Consider the following 26,156-nt stretch of genomic DNA (forward strand, 5'->3'; position numbering starts at 1 on the left):
AATCCATCTGAACTGTGCAGAAAAGGATTCCACCAGATTTGTGGAAGATTTGTTCTTTACTGGTTCAGATTACAAGTCAGCAGATGGAGAATGTACATTGCCTTTTTTTTCTCCTCCCATCTGCCAACACCAAAGATTGCACAGTTAATCACAAGTTACGTATAGTAGCATATATTGCAGTATTATTTGCATGGTGCACAGAGTCTTTCTAACATTACAAGTACTAATACTCTAACAATACTTAGACATCCATAACTTAATCTTCGAGACAAGCATCTTCTACAGGCAGAATCAACCAGGTAGACTGTCATTACTTCTTACAAGTTCAGATGTATCTCTGTTCAAACTGATAATCACTCCATTAGAGTGAGATAAATCAGCACTGATGATACTGTATGCCATGACTTCCGTAAATTACGGTAAGTATAATACAGGCATATCAGCATCTGTGTTGCTCAAATCCTTAAGACTTTCATTATTAGTTTATATCCTGCTATTTTGATTAGTGAATGTAATCATAATATCTAGCAAAAATAATAATCAAGAAGGTATGCTAAAACGTTTAGAGGTATGGGTTGCCAACAACTGATTATCTGTATATTATTATCTGTATGATGCCATACTGTACTTACAATCTACACGCGTTCCACTCCCCAGTACTTTGTTAAAAACATGAAAATGACAAGATCAAAATATCCCTGTTCAATGGCTGCTCTAGCTGTGTGGCAGTGTTGTGTGATTGAGCACGACATCCATACCTGTTGACTCACTGTATGTCACCGTAAGATAAGAGCTGTAGCTGAATAAATACAAATTTGAATGTGTAAAACGTTAACTGTGTAAATATTGTAGTATATCTCTGACAAAAGTCCTAATCTTTGACTATTCGTAGCTACAGTGGTTGCTGTGCGGCAATAATATTCTCAAAACCATCAATGTGGAGGTGCTACCATGGCATAGAAGAACAAAAGCGTGTTAAGAGTGATCTGCATCTAATGCATTTCATATTTTACATTGTATTGTAATTAATGTTTTGGTTTAATGCAAATAACTTTTCTTCTGTGTTTCGAAAGGAACTATGAACATTATTATTATTCTAAATAAAAGGAATTGATGTGACCAATTACATCCACGTTCTTTATCTTCTTGAACACCCTTCTCTCTCCTCTCTCGCTCTCTCCCTCTCTCTCCCCCCCCTCCCCTCATCCCTCCTGCCATCTGAGCCTTTGGTCTTATCTCTCTCCAGCAGCCTGTACTGAGTGCATAGACAGTATCACACATAGAGACACATAACTTACCTTTGCAGTAGGAAGGCCGTTCATCCTTGGACTATCATTCCTAGAAAAATAAATAAAATAAAATCGAATAAATGTCACAGTAAAGGAAGTTGATCCCCTGAAATCTAAAATTGTCTTCTGCTGGTACTGTATAAGCTAGTATCATAGCAATAAGAGTAAAGATGTAAAGCCTTGAATTATACTTGGCTACACGCAGTCTGCCGCACTAAAAATCACTGATCTGCAAGCTCACAACACGTTGCACTGCAGTCGATCTGCAGTCGATCAGTTATTTTCGGCGCACAACACCGGTGGTCAACCAAGTGAAAATCACTGTTAACAGATGTGTGATGATGTAAAGGTGAGTACTACTGTAGGGCCAAAATATTGCCAAGCTCACCCGTTCCCACTTGACTCCATGACGTCCTCTCCAGGTGTTTCATCTGCTCTTGCCCCACAAACGCTCACCTTAAAATGGAAATAGACAAAACATCACAACTTCACTCAAGTATTTTTTTTTTCTTTCAAAATGGCATGGAGATTCTTGTGTAAATATAGGATACAATAAGGGGGTTTAAGTGATATTTTCTTGTTAAATAGCTTTATAAAGTTGCTATAGCACGTTCAGTAACAGGGGTCTCCTCCTTTCTCCAGCTCTGTAGTGAACAAAAAATAAATTTTCAGGATGGAAGAGATGAAACAAAGCAATGAGCAGACACATTTGGAATTGGAACAATACAACAAATTTCACTTATAGCACCTATAACGCTGAGGGAAGTGAAAGCTTTATGATATGTGTCTCAAACAGCAAACACTAAACCAAAAAACACAGATGTCTAGGTGTTACAGTTGGTCACAATGAACCAAAAGGAACAGAACATAGTGTACCCTGCTACTTTGTGTAGTGTACATTCTAACCTCACTGGGGGCTTTCTGGCCCATATTTACCGTCACTGGCCCTCCAACATACAGTAAAACCGCCATATCCTTACAGTCAGTCAGTCCCTTAGAATACCTCCTCACCCTGCCAGTGTCAATTACAGCATGTAGTATTTGTGCCAGGGTGTCCTGTGTCATCTTCAAGCTTACATAAGAGGAGTGGGTAATGCAGTGAAGGTCTAGGGCCCCTAGACTAGGGGAGTCGTTTTTTACTTGGAGCAAATCCAAATACCGGTACCTATTTACATCTTGGCAACCACTGTATGGTTATGATAGCCATACAGTAAGTACGTTTTACGCACATTTAATACAAACAAGCCCTCTGGCTTTTTGTGTTATCCTTTTAGCATTATTGTATAACTGTACCTCTGTACTTTTTGCAAACAGTTAATAAAGTGTTCAAGCAAAAAAGAAAAAAAAATGCTTACGCTCACTCTCAACTAATGCATTGTTTGGGGCAACTGACACACTTCATTTAAGGTTTTTGGCAAACTACAAGGCTGCTGACTAAGTGTTCTTTCTTTTTTCTTTCCTTATCTTGCATCCAGAAGCAATTGTAATAGATAGAGACACCTGGCAGATTCTACACCAGCAAGCCCAGTCACCCAGCTGTTAGTTTCAAGTATAAAATAAAGTCCCATTCACCACCAAACACATGTGCACATTAAGGCAAGCAGGTTATAATAAAGGAAGTTCGATGGTGGATATGGCGGTAATTGCAGCTGGGAGACACAGATCTCACAGACTCGGAAAAGGTCTCAAGGATGTTTCAATTGCTGCCCCACACACTGCTGCTGCTGCTGCTGCTGGCAAAACTTGCGTCTACCACTCCAGCCTCCTCCTTCTAGTTCAGAGGCTTGCATCATTGCATCGCTCAAACAAAGGTTCAACTTAAGCAGACGATAAAAGCAGGTATTTTAGAAAGGGTACCCCTATAGTCTAAGAAAGACAAGGGAGAATGGGTTTATGTTTTTATGTTTGTATTGTTAGTTTGTACTGTATAAGTATGTCTGTACTGTAATTTGTTTTGTTTTTAACTTAATAACTGTTATTTGTATGAGGACCTCAGCGGAAATAAGTCTCACCGTCTCACGACCTTTCTGCGTAATCCTCGATTTGCTGTATTGTTTTTACTGCTTTTCAAATCAAATCAAATCAAATCAAATCAACTGACTGTTAAGTGTTAATTCATGTGTGCATGGCTCTAAAGTAAACTGAAATGCAATGTTTGCATGGTTCTAAGTTTAACCGAAATTCAATGTTCTATGGCTCTGAAGTTAAACTGCAATTCAAGTTAGCATGACTCAAGTTAAACTGATTAAATGTCTTGCTCTCGCTCTTGTATATCCATTGGTGGCTTTTGCATTGTGTTCTCTGATTTTGCTTAATAGCAAGCAGCTTAGCTAAAATCGGGGAACATTTTAAGAGCAGAGCAATCAACGCCCAGTATAACTGTATTCCATTTGATGCAATAAATATATTATGAAAAATTATAATAACACACATTTATAACCATAATGTTTCTATAATTATAATCCTGTTGGTTCATACAGTTGGCAATCATACCATAGGCCAGGAGGCACATACCTACTTGGATGTCACAGGTTCAAATTCGGCTCAAAGTAAACAAAGCCCTCATTAGTAGCCAAACAAAGCCAACTAATGAGGGCTATTAAACGTGTAAGCAAAGTTTACAACATTAAAATGGAAGTCCACCATGGCAGAAATATCAGTGCCAATGCAAACCCACGCGTAACATGAATGTGTTAATATACTAGTCAATTCTAATATACAGTAAGAAGATGTGCTGAAAGATGTGTACATCTAGTATTAGTTAATTCCATCTCACATTTCACAAAGGGCAAGCAGGTTCAGTGAATTGTTGAAACGCTCTGAAAGATTATTTTAACAAGACATGGTTATTGTTTGACACATTGACTATTGTGAGTGTCAAACCTATGGTCTTGTGGGGGTCACAGAAAGGGAAAGCAAAAACCCACCAACGCAGAGTGCTTCAAAGACACAATTGTAATTTAGTCCTTGTCACTGCACAGTGCACACTAGTGACTATTAATGGGTTGCATTTGTAGTCCTAAATGGCCATGTTGAGGACCAAACAGGTGTTTCTATTTGTCTGATTGGCACAGAACTAATGTTCTATGCCAATCAGAACACCTGTGTTACTTGGTCCTCAACATGGCCGGTGTAGGACTACAAATGCAACCCATGGTCAGAGCCTCGTTCAGTCTGGTTGGGAACTGGGAGACAGGGTGTGAACCTCTCTACTCGTCACACTCTCCTGGTGAAACTCAGGAGGAAAGAAGTCTTTCCACGTGTATCAGAGGAGGCATATGATAATCTACACCTAGTCACCCTACACCTAAAAAAAACCCACATTATAGGTGTTGGTTAAAACAGTGGTGTAAAGTAACTATGTACATTTACTTAAGTACTGTACTTAACATGTTGAGGTATTTGTACTTTACTTGAGTATTTCCAATTTCCAATACTTCACTGTGATTTTAGGCCAAAATCTGTAGGAGCAGTGTCCAAAAATGTGTTTAGCAAACATCGGCCTGATGGTGGCGCTTGAAGAGGGCCATGTGAGAAATGAGGTTGGAAGATTCCTGATTCAGCCAATGCATTTCAATGGGAATGGAGCGGTTTGCTGCCATTTGGAGATTTCTGCAAAAAAAAAAAAAACTCCATTCCCATTGAAATGCATTGGCGGAATCGGGAATCCACTCTCATAGGTAGTTTGGTGTGACCGTGCCCTAAGGGTGCCCTCAGACCAAAATATGGTCGGCAGTGGATAAACTCTTCTGGTGCGCGGCTGGCTAAAAACGCAGAGAGCGTATTCCGTCCCAAAGCCAGTGATGCGCCTGTCACTCACTTCCCGCACCGCCCTCCCTCCCTGTAGCCTGTAGACTAGCGTAGCGTTCCTTTGTCTGCAGACAGTGCAGAGGTAGCCTACGTTAGCCAGGTTACGTTGCGACTTGTGAGGTTATCAATTTAATAGGCTTTATTATCATCATCTTTACGTGTCAACTCTATAATGGACAGGCGAAGGGTACTCGCCAGGCCTGGAATTTCATCATTTTAGGGGCAAGGCCACTTGGCCTTTGTTGTTGTCCATGTTTTTAGGGCACAAAGGCCAAATGCCAGGGCAGGAAGGCCATCAAATAAAACAAGATGTGGTCCATTTAAATAATTAATTGAATGTAAGGGTTACGGATAATATGTATGATTATCTGCAGTGAAATATATAATGGTATTTACAATCTGATCAATGCTCAGCCCTGCACCAATCAAACTGGATTGGTTTAAGATGGGGATTCAGGGAAGTTAAGAATTCTGAATCTCAAAAGACACTGGTGTCTACATGTCAAGAAAGAGACACCGGTGTCTACATACAGTAATGACCAGAAAAAGACAGAGGAGAAAGTAGTACGGTCAGTTGGGCTGGGGTGAAAGTGATACTGGGAGAAAGTGGTACAGTCAGCTGTACCACTGTGCCACTGTGGCCTAAGGGCATGACATTTTTTGAGGGGCACAAGGCCAAACTGAGGGGCAACGACGGCCATGGCCTTCATGGCCTCCATGAAATTCCTGCCCTGGTACTCGCCCTTGCTTTATTTGGAAGGGGAGATACAACAAGCTAAAAAGAGAAGAGTTTGGGTGCATGAGACTCTTCAAAACAAAACATCTCCCAGTCCCTTCCTGATTCTCGGAATGTTACGCCTTTGACTCACCCGATTGGACAGGGGGAGGGGGGGGAAACCAGAATCTGCGTGGAGAATTTCTTTGCTCCAGCATAAACGCAAGGTCTGCGTGGAGCGCAGATATCCTCCATGAAACCGCCCCCTTCTCATTGAAATGCATTGGGGGAACGCGGATTCCACTCTCATAGGTATTTTGGTCTGAGGGCACCCTAACAGAGTATTTATACATTGCAGTATTGCAATACTTTTACTTGAGTAAAGAATGTGACTACTTTCCCCACCACTGTGGTTAAAACAGAAAAGGCTTTGGTAGTTTAAACTATATTGTCGCTGTCCAGCTGAAAACAGCTCACTCAAAATGTAATTTTCTTTTTTTTGTCATAAATCAGTGCTATTGAAATAATATTGAACCAATGAAAAGTATTACAAAGCACCTCTGACAAAAACTCCATTGGATCCTCAAACTGTCTGCCAAACCAGCTAACTCCACCAGATGGGGTGGAGTTTAGCCCTCTCCCCTGCTTGACAGAGCAGCTGCAGAGGCATGAATTAACATGGAAATCCATTGTCAGCTGCTGGACAAATGATGGACAAAACCTCCTAACTCCACTTGAGCTGTATGTTTGTTTGTTTTTTGTTATGGAAAAAGAAACACCCTATAGCAATTATTACTATTGGAATATAGAGCTACGGTATTTAACACTTATTTTAACAAATATTAATAATGATTTCATGCCTTCGAGTCCTTTCTGAAATCAATGTTTGATTTGACTTTTCTCTTTGTGACTTGGCCTGGATGGGTAATAGTGACTATTATGTGTCATTACAAGAATAATGGCCAAGAGCTTATTTGAAATAGCTTATTGTATTAGAGCTAAGGGTTGGTGGGTGGATGGTGGTGATTGAGTGGCCGTGGACGAGGAGATACAATTTGGAAAATGTTGTCTCCCTGTGGGCCCTGTTCATAATTCCTAATGGTTGGCCTGGTTGTATAGAATGTATAATACTATTGAATCCTACTACACAATGTATTATCCACATCTACACCAACAACACTTGGGTGGAGAATGATACATGATGATGAGTACAGCAAGGGATGATCACTGCGGAGGCAACCCCCCCCTCCACTTTGCACCGGGGTGCGGTGAAATCTGTCCTCTGCAAAACCTAACTAGAGCAATGGGCGCTAATAGTTATAACATGGTTAAGTTCCTCCTTGCTCAGGGTCACTTCAACACAAGACTGGGGCAGGGAGGGAGGTATATTATAGGCCTGTCACAATTATTATTACATAATCTCAGTAATCACCTACTGAAGCAATGTAAGACTAAAAAAAACATTATGAAGACTAAAATGCAAACATAAATTACATTAGTATTCATATGTTCCAAAGTTCAATGCCAAAAAACACCAATTAAATGGTTAATCGCAATTATTTTTATAGCAGCAGGCAGGCTCTATTACCTAAATTGGGCAGGAAACCGGGTTCAAATCCTGGGTAGAAGAGGAAAGTTACATAGTGCTACTTTAAATGTTATAATGGTGAGAGCCCTACAGGGAGGTGAACCAAGGACTGATTCCTAGACGGCCTCTCTACCCATTCAGCTATGGCTGCAGTAATGACCTAGAAACAAGTACCAGCTGAGATAGTCAGCTGACAATAGTCACGTATTTTATACACAAACACACACACACACACACACACACACACACACACACACACACACACACACACACACACACACACACACACACACACACACACACACACACACACACACACACACACACACTTACACTTTACAGTTTTACGTTCCCCCAAAAACTCTAATTATACAAATGTTATTATGTGTATTCATTCGGTGGAGGCCGCTGGGTCAAAGGTGTGCGGTTAACTGAAAATAATTACCAGTCTCCGACAATCACAATCAAGTATTCTCTGTGGCCATGCTACGTAAGGGATCATATACAGTTGAGCTAGACTCTTTGCTTCCATAGCAACATAACAGAGGCAGAACAGCGGTCTGTTGTTCAGAGATAAACAGACTGCAGAATACCTTGATTGACCAATCAGAATCAAGGATTCAACACCAATCACGCAGTCACTGCTCAACCGCATTGCAGGACAAAGAGTCCAGGACACAGAAGAAGACACAACACACGGAGGAAGCTGAAGACTCACTGTTTGGTCCCTGTGGTTGTTGGCGAGCAGTGCCAGCCTAGGGCTCTGCTTGGACCTCCTCCTGGGTCTGCGGTCAGGGTTGGGGGCACTCTGGGCTCCCTGCGGGGCCGCCGTCCTCGCCTCCTCTCCGCCGATGGCAATCAGGCTAGCTCTGCCACTCGCCGGAATGTTCTCCTTGTTGATGCGTGCCCTTAGTGACACGGCTCTGCTTTCAGAGTGGGGAAGAAGAAAGGAAACGAGGAGATCAGATACCCTCCTTTCCACTGTCTCTCTCTCTCTCCATCTCTCTCTCTCGCCTTCCTCTCTCTTACACATTGTCCCTCTGTTGACATGGCATCAAATGAAACGCCCAAGGGGTATCCTATAATGGCAAGGTCATCCAGATATCTCATTTACTTATACTCTACCTTCTCACTGTTTAGCTTTGGCACTAATCTATTTACGGTGAATACCCTGCTTGTATTGATGCTTTTGGCTTTCTGGACTAATGTAGCTCCTGTAATCCATGCTGTCACTGTCCTTGCAGGCTCCACAAGTACTCTATCAACAAGGATTAGCTTGGTGATGCTAAGTATGACGCCAGTTGTTGTGGTTCTATAATGCCTCAGTGGAGAGGACCTGTAGGGAGACATACTGTACCAAAACCCAGACAGAAACCTGGAATAATTGGAGGATGATTAATCGACTCTTTCTCCCTGGTTCTTGTTACTAGCATGTATATACTGTATAAGGTAATGCTGTATGGTTTATAACCTTAGTTAATCTTTACATTTTATATATATATAATTATTATTTTTTAGTTTTTTGGTTTATTGTTTTTATATCTGCTTTTTGCTGACAACATTATGACAAACTTTGCACACGCACTCCTTGGCTGGCAAACCACAACCTCCGCCCCTGATTTCTCACATGCCCCTCTTCTAGCGCCACCATGAGGTTGCTTTTTGCACACAACATTAAGGTGTATACATGCGACCTGACGGTCGCTTATCTCCCGATTAGGGAGTCTTACCAGTAGTACAATATATACCCATTAAAACTCCTAGTGAGAAGCGAGTGCAAGTCTAACTGTGATGCCTTACTAATTAAGTGAGATGTTGACAGCATAAGACTACAGCTACCAGTCAGTATGGTGTTCAGGTATCCATGTACCATTGAACAGAACCTCTCTCTCCATACCTGCTCCTGTCACGGAGCCTCGACCCTTCCTCCTGCTGCTCTCTCTGCTGTCGACGTCTCTGGCGTGCTGTGGGTGTCGGCGTCGCCCCTGGAGACGAGACACGCGGGGACGTCGCGCGGCCCCCCGAACCCTGACCTCCCGGAATGTTCACCTCAAACAGGTGCTGCTCCACGGTGGATCGTATTGTCCTGCCCAGGACGCTTAAAAGGACAGGGGAACAAGCATAGAGGTGAGAAACACAATAGGTTAAGCATCATGGCCCTGTGAGTATTATGGATCATCACTCAAGATGTATTGTAAGGCAATGAATTGCACGGAACAGAACATTGGCAACAAACTATTATATCATATAACTGTGTACTCTGTTACAATGGCAATTCGAGGGCAATCCACTTACTGTGTCACATCTGGTCTGCAGAAGACGGGTGAGAGATGATTACTGGACAAAGAGACAGAGTGACAGAGAGGAAGGAGAGAGTGAATGAGGTGTAGGGAGAGACGGAGGAAGAACAGAGAGAGGATGAGAGAGATGACAGAGAGAGGTTTAAAGAGAACAAAGGGCAAGAAAGAGCCAGCATGAAATAGAGGTTAAGAGAGAGGGAGAGAGAGAGAAAGGAGAGAGAGGTAAGTCATGTTAATACCACAAAAACAGGTGGTCACAAGCAACACTTAAAACCCCAGACTGCAGCTGACCTGAGGTGATCACAATGGTGTGTGTGTGTGTGTGTGTGTGTGTGTGTGTGTGTGTGTGTGTGTGTGTGTGTGTGTGTGTGTGTGTGTGTGTGTGTGTGTGTGTGTGTGTGTGTTTGAGTGTGTGTGCGTGTGAGAGAGTGCATGCATACTTCAGCAATATTAACACCACACACAGGTCCTCTGAGAGCACTGCACTGCTGGCTTCCATGGCTACCAGTAAGTCTCTCCCTTTCTCTCACAGAAACACAGACTGAGATGCACAAAATAAAAGAGCACTCTGTGTGTGGCAGCCTAGGACATGCCCACATACTGGTTGTTTAGGGATGCCCAAAAAGGAGGCAAAGAGGCTGGCAAAGAAATGTGCCGTCTCTGCTGTAATTGGCTGCCGCCATATATGGCGGAGACGCTGTTACTTATACCCATGGAGTACAGAGTATTGTATCATGGAGACATATGCCATGATTTTTTTTAATGTAAAATGTATGTAAAAGGTGAATTGATCTCAGTGCATGATGGAGGACGATATCACGATAAATAAAATCTCCACAATACGTGGATTGTTTTTTATCCCGATATACAATAATATCGCCTATCGTCCCATCCCTAGTGAACACCTCCCACGTGACAGTGGCCAGCTCACAGCCTCCTGATATCACCCCACAACACTCTGGTTAACGGTCATACTCATAACCTCTACCTCAGGGGTCTTCAACGTTTTCAGGCTAAGGACCCCTTAGCTGAGAGAGGTAGAGAGATGATGCAGGGACCCCCACTATAAATTGCATAAAATTGTGTTGCGGATTAAAACATTTCATAGATTTCTTTAACAGCTTAGGCTTGTTTCACAGCACTATCATCAGTGTATGGTGGACAAATGTGTATTTCCAGAAGTTTAATCACTTGAACCGTCAATAATTTGTCTGCTCCTGCTTTCCCTCTACACCAAACCGCTTTGCCAGAAAAAGCAGATCTACAAGCTTACAACGTGAGCTTGTAGCTCGGCCATTTTTTGGGCAATGTTACACTCAGAATAGGGATGCTAGGCTTCAAGTGGTTCATTTAAAAAACATGATCCTATCACACAAAGATTTGGCTGCCCCCCTGTAGTAACTCTGGGGACCTCCTAGCGGTCCCGGACCCCCAGTTGAAGACCCCTGCTCTACCCCAGTACAGTACGTGCCGGAACATGAAGCACTGTAGTGTACCAGCTTGTTCAGGTGACTGTAGCAACATCAACATATACGCTGATGATCTTAAAATGCTTCTATAAACAGTGGTGTTGACTGTTGACAGTAACAGCACAGCTTGCAGGAGACCATGGCCAGTGTAAAGATATGAGGGAGCGATACTGAAGCAATGATGGGACAATTACGGTGACTCTTTTAAGGTGACTCTTTAAGTGTTGCTATATGGATATGCGTGCAACACCAAAGTTATATGTGATAATGATGTTATCTCATGATCAAGTGATGGTTTGGATGACACTCACTGATACAGTGTGCATCTAAATCATAAACAGGTGCTGTAAATGCCCAGTGACCTTTTGTTGTTTTCTGAGTTGTTGGCCCGACCTAAAAAAAGAAATCGTGTCCAAAGGGACATCTCTGCGGAACATTAACTCCATACTTCCAAAAATACAAATGACACCATAACGATGCAGGTTAAAACAACAGAAATGTGGGTAACTTAGTGACTGCCAATAAGCCATTATAACCCTGGAGAAATGTCAAGGGGTAAGAATCATTAACACCTCTTGAATGCCGTGAAGCCAATTTGACAGGACATTCTAGAACAACCTTCCTCCAGGCTATATAGGCAGCCTATATTGCATTTATTCACTTACGATATGTAACTGCAGCCTGCCCACAAAATATGCACCAGGGAAAGAAGGTTGTAAGTCGAGTCTTTGGCAATGCATCAACAGTCTAGACACATCAACCTTGGGTCCAGCTCAACAATAACCCACAGAGATCGTCTTGTACTGTATCTGTGATTCTTTGCAATGCGCTCATGGAGCAGAGATTCGGCATTGTAAACACATTTCTTTGTTGCGACCGTCAGGTCGCAAGTTACTTTGAAAAGTTCCACCGGCTGTCTGTCCATCTGTCCGTCACGTCACACTTTTGCCCCTACTCTTATCTCTGGCACTGTTGGCCCTATCGATGCCAAACTTATCACACACTCCTTGTCCTTGGATGGCAAATCACAACCTCCTGCCCTGATTTCTCGCATGGCCCTCTTCTAGCGCCACCATCAGGCCGATCTTTGCAAAACACATTTTTGGACACTGCTCCTACAGATGTTGGCCTAAAATCACGCAAAGCGGTACACAGTCTCTCTAAAGTCATGTCATCAACATGGATCTGTCCATTTCCCATACGATTTCCTTCTAAAGTTTGTGTATGCGACGTGATGGTCGCTTATCTCCCGATTAAGCAGTCTTACTGGTTTAGGTTGTTGAAATTGTGGTGTGTGTGAATCAATTGAAGACCATAACTTTACAAAGAAACTCTCATAAGGAAATGTAATACTCATAATAAGAACATAGTAGGATAAGATCCTAAAGTAGTCCATCATAATGATTAAAATAATAGGATATAATTTTCTAAAATACACAGATGGTTTGACAACAACACATGTGTGTGATGATGGATCAAACCGGTCAGACTTAATTATAATATTGTACATTTAATTGATCCACTTCTGTGGACAAACATAACATGTTATAATTACACCCACAAATAACCACAAAATCTGATTCTATAAATGCCTTCTAAATCAGTAGTTCTCAGTTCTCACACTGTCAACTTTTTTGAGCGGTGGTCACAACGCTCCTATACGTGGCTGTGTGTGTGGGTCTGTCTGTCTGTCTGTCTGTCTGTCTGTCTCCGTGTCCGTAGCCTGCAGTAACCTTTTCTGACCACACATGTTAATGGAGGGGCGCTGTTGCACACACACACACACACACACACACACACACACACACACACACACACACACACACACACACACACACACACACACACACACACACACACACACACACACACACACACACACACACCACCGCTCAGTTCACACGAGTGTGATTTTTCAAAAATGTTCAAAAATAGCAGATGTACAGGCCAGTGCAGGCACAAAGTTATGTGCTGTGAGCTTTCCCGGTTCTAATGGGTAAAATTAAATGTTACCCTGCATTGCAGGATTGTAGGATTTGTACGCGCATGAACACCACTAAAGGAAGTGACATGATTATGTAAAATTGTTTCATCAAGTTATTTAATTCCACTGGCAGCAGTGACATTACTGGCTTATGATATCACTGGGTCACTTGAGATGTACAACCTGGGGATGAGACGTGTGCGTAAGCTCTTTGGTATGAGACTGGCTTGTGACAGTGGGTAATGCTGGTTGGAGCCCCATTGAGTCAGGAAGGAACTGATGAAAGTGAGCTAATGGCTAAAAGAGATCATACAGTAGGAGCACTACAGCAGGAACAAGTAACGACTTTGCTGGTAATCTTATTTTGGGGTTACTGGAGTAGGCTTGTTACCGGAAAGTCTGTGGTTCAAATTCTGTTGGGAAAAGTCTGAATGTCTTAATGACATACAGTGATTAAAAGGCTGTGTGAAACAGAGCACTGCCAAAAAAGAGCATGTGCTTTGTCAACTTATATTTATAGTGATACCCATATTTATGAATAAATTATACATTTATTTTACAATATGTGATTCAATTCTTTTTCAGCTTGTGATTATTGCGACCGTCAGGTCGCAGCTTAGTATCAAAACCTCCACCGGCCGTCCGTCCGTCCGTCCGTCGGTCGGTCACACGTCACACGTCACACCTTTGCCCTGCTCATATCTCCGCATCAGTATGACATCACACTGCTGACATCAGTATGACATCACACCGTACACAAATGACCCTTATATAAGACCGGCATTATCTACCGACAGATTAGTAACAAGATGTCAAAATCGTCTAGGAAGGATGGTGTGAGTCATGCTGGCACCCTTCGCGGCAGGAGGAAGCTGGTGCAATCGACCCCTTGGCTTGTCGGGACCCCTGCCTACTAACGGGGTGGCAGGCTATCACCTCAGACTAGAACCCGTACGGGGTGGCCGACACCAGCCCATTGACAAGAGAGAGGCCTTGATGTCCCTTTACTCTTTGATGGGGTGGCCAGTTGACTAAGAGTTTCCGTTCGGGCCTTCTCGATATTGTACAGATTTCCACGGGAAATCTGGGGGTGGCTGTTACAAAGACCCTCACTCACCTTCACGTCATGTGGCTAGTCGTTAGGTAGCCATAGTTACACGTTGAAGGTTGAATCTCCAGATATGGAGATAACCAACACATCCCTCCATATATGGAGATAACCGACGAATCTCACTAAGTCTGACCTCACAAGCCCCATATTTGGACACGAACAACATATAACTCCATATATAGAGACATAGCTGCTGACATCAGTATGACATCACACTGCTGACATCAGTATGACATCACACCGTACACAAATGACCCTTATATAAGACCGGCATTATCTACCGACAGATTGTGGAGATAAGCGACCAACGGTCGCTTATCTCCCGATTAGGGAGTCTTACTGGTTAATGTTAACTGGACATTAATTATTTGCTTCTAATTGTGTGTTTCTTAACCCTGCCGTTGATTTTAGCTGACTAAATAATCAACTGCAGAAGGTTTACAATAACAGAATAATAGAACACCCTTGACTGTCCATTACTAAATTACAATACCGAGTGTGTGTAAGTGAGTGTGAGAGAGAGAGAGAGAGAGAGAGAGAGAGAGAGAGAGAGAGAGATGGAGGGGGATGGTAATTCTGTGGTCATTATGAGTCATACATTCCCCCCACCCCACCCACACACACCCACACACACCCACACCCACACACACACACACACACACACACACACACACACACCCACACCCACACATACAATAATAGAACGTGGCGATCACTGGGGAAATGGCTTATAAAACTGTAGCCATGGTGACCGCTAGGCTACGAGTCATCTATGCAAGGTTACCAAACAGTGAATCGGCATGTATGCAGTAGGTCATTGGTTCTCAAAGTGGGGTACGGGGACCCCCAGGTGTCCTTGAGGGAGTTCCAGGGGGTCCCCAGCTAAATGATAGTTAGGAACCAAATGGACCCTTATGGTTATGTAACTCAGAGAGTGTACAAATGGAACCAAATGGACCCCATAAGTGTCAATTTGGGGGTCCTTGACATGGAAAAAGTTTGAGAACCACTGCAGTAGGCCATGCAACATTATTTCACAGGTTCTGGATTTGTTTCCATGCGCTACGGCTGGGTTTCAGATAAGGTCCTCAGAACCTAAATTGGACCCTGCTCAGGAGTTAACCCAGAGTTCTGAGAACATAGCACTGAGAAGTTAACACGTTTTCTAAAACAGCAACAATAGCAGATCCACAAGCTCACTACAACAAAATCATATTACCTCACCAAATTATGTTACGGCAGTATTGTAGTAGAGATGTTACCGATCAATCGGCAATGGATCGGATCGGGCCGATCAAAGCGTGATCGGCGATAATCGGTGGTTTAGATCAAAAGGTAAATTCACCGATCCGATCCGATCGGTGCATCCGATCAACCAGCCGTTCAGTATGCCCACTTGAGGCCATTTTGGGGTATTGATTTCCACAGTGCTGAAGGAATAATTAGTTACTGCTATGATAATAAATACATAGTAATGCTGGTAAATAACTATAAGGCAAATATATAAATGAATTCATGAGTGAATTAATTAATTAAAGTTAAAACATTAACATTTAGAAAATATAAATAATATATAAATAATAACTTGATCGGATCGGTGATTGATCGGTATCGGGTGATCAAACTTTTGTGATCGGTGCTCGGTTCCAAAAAACCTGATCGGACCATCCCTATATTGTAGATTTGTTTTTATAGAAGTCCATTATAGACTCTGATCTTTGCTGAGCGAGTCGTTAACTTGTCAGCAGAATCACTTGACCTTTTGAATTCCATTTGGCATTTAAGGGCCATCCACACCAAGAATGATAATTATAATAACTGTGAACATGAGCGTTTACATTCTGTAAACTATGGTACCAAGCAAACGTTGCATGCTCCAGCTGTGTTACTGTTACTGATGTACATTGTGCAGAGAAAGAAAAATAAAAGGGTATGGGTTCATGTTAGGCCTGTCCCTGACGCGTTATTTGGAATTGCACATGCGTTCTGGGCGGAGGCGTTTGATTATTGTCCACGACATTGCAAGCGGCGCGAAGGCCAGCGGACCTTGGTCCTGCTCTTCGCCCCCGAGCGCCGCAGGCGCGAGTGGCTGCGAAGAGCGGGCCAGGGCCGCGCGGCCGGCGGAGCGCCGCGCGAGTTACGAAGCCGTGGTGAATGCAATCGTTATATTTATGCCCAGGCCGTAAGGCCTGGGCAAGCCCACGATAAACGCACTGCCGTGCGGTCCAAGCGACCAAAAAGGAGCGCTCCCTAGCGCCGGTTCAGCCAATCAAAAGCTTCCATGGGCGGGGTTTGCCCAGAACGCGTGTGCAATTCCAAATCACGCGTCCCTGACTAAGAATGTATAGTCAAATCTGATTGACCAAATGTTGCTATAGTCCAATGGTAGTTGAATAAAAAAATAATTGAAGAAAAAAAAAAGGTTATGGGTTGCTTAATGTCTGATTTAACAAAATACTTGCTTGGTTTCCTCCAATAAATCATGATATATGGTATATCCTATCTTTGGCAAACTATTAGTATACATATTTAGGCATGGAGCTCATTCATTTTTATTGATAATGAGCACCTTATTGATCCTGCTTATTGAGCTGGGCTTTTATTGAGCCCAGTATTGAGCGTTTTCTAATATTTTGTGGAAGGACGTGAGAGAAATTCTGAACAGAACTGGTATCTTTTTTTATTGTCCAGTTGTTTTGACTGTGAGTTTGTGGCTGACCACCATCTATGAAGATGACAGTTGACAAAAGTAACAAATGTTATCATTAAATAATAAATATCATTAAAACAATCATTCGTTAATCTGCAATAAGTGTTAAATGGCTTTATATTATGAATAGTACTGTAATAATTTCTTGGTCACCTCTTGTCTTGATTGTTTAAACATGACATCAAGGGTCGCTATGCTCGATAACAAGCTTGCTAAGCTAACCAGAGCTTATTGATACTGGGTATTCAATTTGTTATCGAGTATGTAGCGGGCCATTGTTTCGAGATCCATCCCTATTCATATTAGGCCATAATAAACTAATAAGACCAATCTCTCAGTCGACTCATGCAAAAAAAAGGAAACTCTTGTTTCATGATTCGACAGAGGGATTGGCAGTCAAATCAGACTCCCTCAATCGATTAGTCGACTATTCAACGAATCGAGGTCAGGCCTAGTTCATGTACTGGAGCATAGAGTTACAGTAGCAAAATCAAACTCTGTTACAAGTGTTGTTGTCTTCTATAGACAAATTGCATTCATACTTTCATATGAGTCAACGTCAATTTAATGGTATCCTACCGATCGTCCAAGAGGACATCATTAAGGAACATGTGTTGAACACATTGTGTTGACGCCAAGTAAATTCGGATGGATTTTCGTTGGCTGTCAATGTTTCTATCATTCTCTCTCTGAAATCTCATCTCTCTGAAAGTGATCCCAGACTGGTACACGCTCATGTACTGTATATACATGATTGCTTGTGTGTCCGGAAGTATGTGCCCAAGTACAAGAGTGTGTGTGAACTGTATACACGCAGGTGTGATGACATGCCTGTTTGTGTAGCCTTTGCCAGAGTGTGCCTTTTGTCTGTTTTATGAAACAAGAAGTCAAGATTGCATTGAGAAATCTCTCCACAGCATCAACGGAGAGGGAGAAAAAATAACTATGCAAAGCACTCACACAGGAAACTAAATGCTGTGTCCTCAGGTGATCCAGGAATAATTCACAGTAATAAGACATTAACCCTGTCCCTGATCATATACAGTAAATACCATTTCTCAACATGGAAAGGGGGTAAGCTAAAACATTATTGTGTGCTTCTCTAAAGTTAGTGTAAAAGTAACAACATTGCTTTGAGATGAGAGTAAGGTTAAGGTGTGTGTGTGTGTGTGTGTGTGTGTGTGTGTGTGTGTGTGTGTGTGTGTGTGCGCGCGCGAGCGTGCGTGAGAGAATATGCAATAGCTACTGTAAAGATTTACCACTTAAAACGCAGAAAGTTAAATGAAGACTGAAGGTTTTACTGACCCAGATCCATTGCCAAACGTTGAGTTTAAGCTGATGTAATTTCACAGAAAGTGATGGTGGATAAGGTCAGAGGTGACCGCGGGGTGAGTCATGGGTCTCAGGTGTCAAAGAGGTGTGAATCAGGTTCTGTTGAAAGCTTTATTAGTTGCATGTGTAAACAAATGCAGGGCTTTATTCTGTATTGTGTCAAAAGAGCTCCTGTGTGGGGCGCAGATGGCCGAGTGGTTGAGGCGCATACCACATATAGGGTTGTTAGGGTTACTTTTAAAAAGGAATCCCCTACAGTTACAAGTTACTTGCAAAGAAAATGTAGTCAGTAACGTAATCTGATTATCACAATTTAAAAAGTAACTACTAGTTACTTTCAGTTACTTTTGGATTACCGTTTAGAAAAACTCTCTAATTAAATAAAACATGTTTTACCATTGATAACTAGACAAGAATATTGAGCCAATGAAATTAGGAAAAGGACAACATAATTTTACTTAAGCGAAGTGGCAGTACTTTACGCTGATTCGAATTGATTATTTTATTGTTTGGCGTTATAACTTATTTGTAAAATTGATGAGGGCAAGGGGAGAATGTACTCCAGCATGTAACCCCCATCATTCAGATCCGTTACTGTAATCCAGATTACACTTTTTAAAATGTAACCTGAGACTTTGCAAGTTACCTGTTTTTTTGTAATCTGATTACGTAATCCCGTTACATGTAATCCGTTACTTAACAACCCTAGATGTGCCGTTTCAACTCTTCAGGCTTTGCTGCTCTTTTCCTGAAGATTTCCTGCAAATGCATTTTTTTCTTTCCTGTTTTGCCATTTTTATGGAGAATTTCAGAAATAGGTAGATTCAAAATTTGAAGTCAGAGAAGGTCATACAAATAGCAATAGCTGATCTACAAAAACAAATAGCTGATCTACAAGTTCAATGGTCTGCCAACCCACTGGAAATCTACTGTCTTGCCAATGGCAGGACGTGTGAAGTTTTGAAATGGCACATGTATACTGTAGGCTCCAATGCAGTCTGACAGCAAGTCCTGGGTTCGATTCCCGAGAAAATCTTTGCTGCGTGTCACTCCCTAACTCTGTCCTCATTTCCAATCTATACTGTTCTATCGATATAAAGCCAAAAGTGCTAGAATATGATGCACTGGCTGGGCACCTTTGAGTCAAGTCACACGAGTGACAAAATGTTGAAATCAACATTTGATAGCCTCAAGACAGCCTTATCAAAGAGCCACGCATAGCAAGAAAGTTCCTTGGTCTTATTCCAGTGTATTAGTCTGTAAAATTGGCATTTAAAGGTTGCAGGAGTGGCTTGTTTAGAACAAAATGCCTCAAATCATGAACACAGACTGACTGCTGTGAAACTTTGCACGCACATTCCCACTAGGCCTAGGAAGAAATCTTTCCACATAGTCTTGTTATAGCGCCACCAAGAGGCCGATTTTTAAAAAAAGAAAAGAAAAAGTATATAACTCCTAAACATTTTGTCCAAACAGGACCAAAATGGTACACATTAACTCTGTAGTCATGTGCTCAAGACGGATCGGATTGATTTTTCATATTCCATCCTGATTCACAGTGTGTTACAATTGTGTATTACAGAAAGTTCCATTACGTACCAAAACATTTTCACTGTGTCCTTACAATGCTTTTCCATGGAATATACCTCATTGGTTAATACAATGAATAGCACAACTGCAAAGTGTCACCCAGTAAATAGTCCAGATATATAACATACAATACTGGATAACATGACACAGAAACAAACCCAGTGTCTCTGTGTATAGAGTGCAACCAGAGGATACTAGATTTGAACAGGAAGTTTTCATGTCCTGACCACGTGCTGTGGTGTGCAACCAGCACTGCCACAATAACAAAATAGTAATGCAATCTGTTGCGTGTGTGTGTGTGAGTGTGTGTGTGTGTGTGTGTGTGTGTGTGTGTGTGTGTGTGTGTGTGTGTGTCCACTCCCTCCTTCATAACTGAAGCTTCTATTGTTTTTTTACCCGCTAATGTAACCCCCCTTCACTCTCGCACACACACGCACGCACGCACGCGCACACACACACACACCCCTTTATTATGAACGACTCCAAAACAACATGCTGTCTCACGGTTGTCCAGTTGCATACACTTCGTAACGTTATAGGGTCTTACTGTACCTCACGTAGAATGGAGATATTGGTCTCTCCCTCTCGTCTGGGGATCTGGGGGAAAAAAATTATAATTAAGGAGTGCAATAGAATGTATTTACAGATTACTAAAACCATATACTGTAAGTGTCCCACTAGTGGACACCACAGTGTTATTGGGAGAGAGTAGGCTGAACACAGCCATAAAGACTGCCTTTTGTGCGCACAACAATACCCATCGTGGTGCTACACATCAGCTGCTTTTGTTCAGCTTGTCTCTGGTAATTATTATGAACTATGGAGAAGTGGGGAGCACCGCCGCTGATGCCCTATGCATGCAGGCTAGTGGCCAGTGGTGTAAAGTAACTAAGTACTTTACTTTTTTACTTTAAGTACTGTAATTAAGTACGATTTTGAGGTATTTGTACTTTACTTGAGTGTTTCCAATTTCCAATACTTTTACTTCTACTCCACTACATCTCAGATCCAAACCTTGTATTTTTACTTCACTACATTTATTTAAAATTTTGAATTACTAGTTTGTAGATTTTGATTATTATTACAAAACATACATTAATCACTTCAGCGCTTGCGATTCGACGGAATGTGAGCTTGTAAATCTGCAATTTTCAAAAGATTTTTATACAATTGAAAACTTGAAATGGGACATTCTGCATTTTTACATTTTTATGCCAATACTTTTGTACTTTTACTGAAGTACATTTTGAATTACTTAAAACGGATTTCTATATTGCATTATTGATACTTTTAAGTAAAACATTTGAGTACTTTTTCCACCACTGCTAGTGGCCTACCACTGGGACACAAGCCAACACCGCAAGAAATTACACAACGATTTTGAAAAAGGAACATGAAAACTGTTACATTTGTAAATCCCGACCCCCCTTCAGCCCCATCCCCAAAGTTACATGTCCTATGACATAACTGTTCTCCTGGATTAACAAATAAATAGGAGGTGGACAGGTGGGATGTTCGACTGCTGTTGTGTTTAATGACCCGTTCAATGAGCCACATTGCTAGCCAAGCTACTGGACGCATGATGGTTGACTGTGTTTACTTGACACAGATATGTTTACTTCATGATGTAAAGAGCATAGAAATGGAGCAAATTCCGTCTGTACGCTGTTCGGAGTGAAATGAACACTGAGGACTTTACAGTCTATAAGCTCTGGCGAACAAACACTCACAAACAATCACTAACACTAATCAGGTGTTGTAGGTGTTTTTTTAATTCTCAAGACCAAACAATGGGCACTCTCTAGCACACAGGAGAAGAATGAGGTGTTATTGAGGTGGACTGCTCAGTAAATATTTGGCACGGTGGCGTTTTGTGGTACGTGACGATCCGCTGTGTGGTTTACGATAAGAGGGGGCTGGACGTGTTAGGAGAAAGGTGGGTAGGAGGGGTAAAAACACCGCCTTCCAGCCAGTCAGCAGGACCCAGTCGCACGTCCAAAACAAAGGATTTGGGTTTCAAGTCAGTCAGGAATCAAAATGGACCAAAGTTCACTCACCTACCAAAGTCTTCTCACATGACACTATCTAGAAGAAATGTGTGTGCGTGTGTATGTATATGTGCGGGTGTTCTCTAGTTCCGCACGTACAAAATCACCTTATGATACAAGCTGCATTTGAAACTTAATACGTCAAATTTGTAAATACATGGTGGGAACTTGGCTGCAAATGTTTTTTTCCTTCCTAAAACCACACGCACGAGCACACACACACACACACACACACACACACACACACACACACACACACACACACACACACACACACACACACACACACACACACACACACACACACACACACACACACACACACACACTCCAATGCTCTTAGCTGGTGTTACAGTCTGGCAAGCGTATTAAAATAATGTGTGCCGTCACTGAATGTCGTGAATTGCAAAAGCGGATATCCTGCTTACCCACTACCTTACTGAAGGGGATTTGGAATAGCCCTGATCCCCCCCAGAGGAGACGGAAAACTACCCACATAACAGTAGAACAAGGCCATTTTCTTTTCAATGAGTTTATCAATGAATGAATGAATGAATGAATGACGCATCATGCTGAATAAAAGATTGAATGAATGAATGAATGAATGAATGAATGAATGTATGAATGAATACATTAATGAATTAATGATTCAATGAATTACCAAATGAATTAATCAATCAATCAATTACAAATATATAGAACCTAGTCCAATGTCCTTGTGGTTAGTGCGTCCCCAGTGGTGTGATCTAGGTTCTTTCAGAGTTTATTTTTCTTCCTATCGCCAAAATAAAAGTCTGGGTTTCCGAGGCTACTTTCGGAGGGATACGATAATCATTCCCTGCACGACATGCACGTTGTCGTGGCCATACGCTAGTGCGGATGAAATGTTTAGTAGATTGCTATGCTTTTTTCTTCTTTCTTTTTTTAGATTGTGCATGTCATACTACGTATATAGCGCAACGTGGTAGAACACACCACTGAGTGTACCCTGCTTGGCACTCAGCATCAAGATTTGGCTTGTGTGGAGTGGAGTGGAACCCTCCATATACTCCATACCCCAGACAATTTGTGGGTTGATTGTTGTTCAATGAGAATTGAGCTGTTGACCGTTGACTCTTGCGGACATAAGTACTCCTATAGGAGTGGGAAGAAATCTAAGATATGGTCTGAAAACAGTCTTAGCGGCTGTTAAATCCACTACGATAACAGTCTCTGGGGGATGTCCTCCCTACACTCAAACCCCACAAAAACATCAGCTTTTATAAGGATGATCATCATGGCTGCTGGGCATTCTTAGCATTCCTTGGGGCATAGGGTTAGCCTGTGCCATACCTAAAGCACTTGGCTGATAATCCCACTTGAGCCATCCTCTACTATACCTTGCCTGAAGTGTACATTCCATCATATAAATGGGTGTTAAAGGAGCACAATAACATCATGGTTCAGGGCTTATGCTGAGCCAACCAGGGGTGTAGAAGGCCTTCAGAGGAAACTATTACTATAGAAGTGCCTTCAGTACCCGTTAACGTCTGTGTTGTTGTTTTGTCTAGTCAATAGAAAATGTGGTAAGACTTTAAGGTTAGGTCTATAATGCATTATAATCACATTTATAATGCACTTATAAGGCCTTATAGCACTTGTAAATGTTTATAATTACAATTACAACTTATAACAAAGGTTTATGTTATAATAATATAATGTATAAGTCATAATGCATTACCAGTAGGACGCCTAAGGGCGACAAGCGACCTCGCCATGTCTTGGCCATCTGGCCAGTGATGTATATCGGACCAGTTGCCCATATATGGAGACCCGTGGTACCCATATATGGAGATCTATGTACTGTATATGGAGATATGCTGAGACCCTGAACATGCTTACTCAGTTATTTGTTATGTGAAAGTTCTGTGACGTCTATCTGACATCATACATACAATCGCTTTTATGCCCATAATGGAGATCCCCGTCTGTAGAACCAGCCACACAGATATGGGCTGTCTTGGCCATATATGGATTCTGTTAGTGTGGTATGTGGCCGATGTGGCCTCCATATATGGGCAAGTCCTGTTAGATATGGGCTTAATATTGATGACATCAGGGATCTCCATATATGGATATAAAAGGGAATCTGTTCGTGTGGCTCCCCGGACATCACAGTGATATCAGAGTGTGATGTCAGAGCATCAAACCCCTAGACTGTAAAAAACCTTACAGACGGACAGAGACAAGATGTGCCGTTTCTCATACTAAACTGCGACCTGCGGTCGCAATAACTAACAGGTAACACTTAAAGGTTGGGTCTACAATGCATTATAATCACATTTATATGCATCATAATGCTTCATAACATATTATAAATGTTTATAATTATGCATAACAATTTATAACAAAGACACTTTATAACTAATTAAGTTAAGGTAGTTATGTGCTGTTCTACTGAGTGTATAATGCATTATGACCAGCACTTAAAATACAGTATAAACGTTATAAGTTGCCATACATGATTATAAAATATAGATAAGTGCATTATTTATAATGCATTATAAATGCTATAATAATGCATTATAGACTCAACCTTTAAGTTAAGCGTTACCGAAAAGGTTATCACAATTACCTTCAGTAGTATCCTTATTACCCTTAAAGGAGTAGTTCACCCCCAAAATGACTTTTTTTCTATTGAATTATAGTCACACCATGGAGACTTGAGTTCAATAATATATATATATATATTTTGTATTTGTTGCATTCCTAAGACAAAAAATGTATTATAGTAAATTTACCCCCATTGATTCTGGATGGGGACCCAAATGCATGGGCCTGGATGGGGATCCAAATACAAGGCCCTGGATGGGGACCCAAATGCTGAGTGTGAGAATCAATGGGGGTACCGTACCTATACTTGACCCTTGACCCGAAATAGTTTTTTTTTGTCAAAGGAATGCGACAAATACAAAAAAATATATATTATTGAACTCAAGTCTCCATGGTGACTAATCAATAGAAAAAAGGTAATTTTGGGATTGAACTGATAGATGAAAGGCAACAAAAATAAATAAATTATAATTAATACAGTTAAGCCCTTTGCACACAGGCGCGTTTATCTGCACGGATAAAACGGACAATTTCATTTTTTTTAAAGAAAACAAAGATTCTCTAAGACCGGATCCGAATTAGCTGTGCGACGAGTGGCTGCGGCCGTGCGTTTTTTTCTCGATCGAACCCAGTTCGATTTGTGCGTCTTGTCGCATGCGGTAAAAAACTCATCACTCCGTTTATGACTCCTTTTGGGATCCGCAGTGCCGATTCCGCACAGCATTGCACACCAAATCCAATGCGTTTTATTCATGCAGCAAAGAAAAAAACGCAACTGTCCTGTGTGCAAAGGGCTTTAGTCGTATATTCTACGTACAGGCTGCCTTAGTGCTGAGGCTGCTTTTTGTTTTAATAAAGAGTGCCTTCACATAAGTATATTTCTCTGAGTTGCATGAGAACCGGTTTGAGCCAGCTAATGGCTCATTCAACTCCAGGCTGGTTAGTCAAGCTATCAGTGTGATGGATGACACTTCCTCACAGATGGCCCACAATGCCCACCGGGCGGCCAGGAGCAGCACGCTCACTCAGGGGAGTCGCACCAAATTCTGGGCCCTGGGTACAAGGATTCACTGCGGGCCCCCCATGAATGTTCTTCATAGGGGGAGGGGGTTTAAACCCATTTAGACTGGGAACGCATTATTACCATTATTTTTCTTTGAATATTATATATTCATTCTTTGAATATTTCAAATCCTTCTAAGGTTTTTTGAAAAACCTATGTTTCTATGTCAGTGGTGCTCAAACGTTTCCATGTGAAGGACCCCCAAATTGATATGTATTTGGCCACGGACCCCCATCTCAAAATATTTAGTTCCAGGGGACCCCCCAGAAGCAAAATTTGAGATTACAAGTGTTTGCTTGAAAAATAAATATATTCAAAGATTTGCACACATTTTCAAAAAAAAAAAAAAAAAAAAGCAGATCTACAAGCTCACAGTGAGGCACTCGTGTCACGCTGTGAGCTTGTATATCTGCTATTTTTCAATAGCTAAATAATTAAGGCCCCTCCACCTTGGGCCCTAGTAACTCAGTCCCACTTTTCCCCCCCTTGTGACACCCCTGCGCTCACTCACACCACACCGCAACGTTCCTCACTCCCACCTGCTTACAATGGGCT

At 41.8% G+C, this 26,156-nt stretch overlaps 1 protein-coding gene across 1 annotated transcript in view; it reads right to left on the reverse strand.

Annotated features, from left to right (window-relative positions):
* The window catches only part of fam13a (family with sequence similarity 13 member A), a gene marked incomplete at its 5' end in the record, with an annotated part of 93,681 nt that overhangs the window by 26,335 nt on the left and 41,190 nt on the right, over window positions 1–26,156 (reverse strand). The window contains 5 exons of the mRNA XM_080722653.1: window positions 1,216–1,255; window positions 8,121–8,325; window positions 9,300–9,500; window positions 9,698–9,739; window positions 20,451–20,495. Coding sequence (XP_080578779.1) covers window positions 1,216–1,255; window positions 8,121–8,325; window positions 9,300–9,500; window positions 9,698–9,739; window positions 20,451–20,495 — 533 coding nt within the window. The remainder of the gene's footprint in view (window positions 1–1,215; window positions 1,256–8,120; window positions 8,326–9,299; window positions 9,501–9,697; window positions 9,740–20,450; window positions 20,496–26,156) is intronic.

The sequence above is a fragment of the Nannobrachium achirus genome, assembly GCF_963921795.1.
Source record: "Nannobrachium achirus genome assembly, chromosome: 3".
In the NCBI taxonomy this organism is placed as follows: domain Eukaryota; kingdom Metazoa; phylum Chordata; class Actinopteri; order Myctophiformes; family Myctophidae; genus Nannobrachium; species Nannobrachium achirus.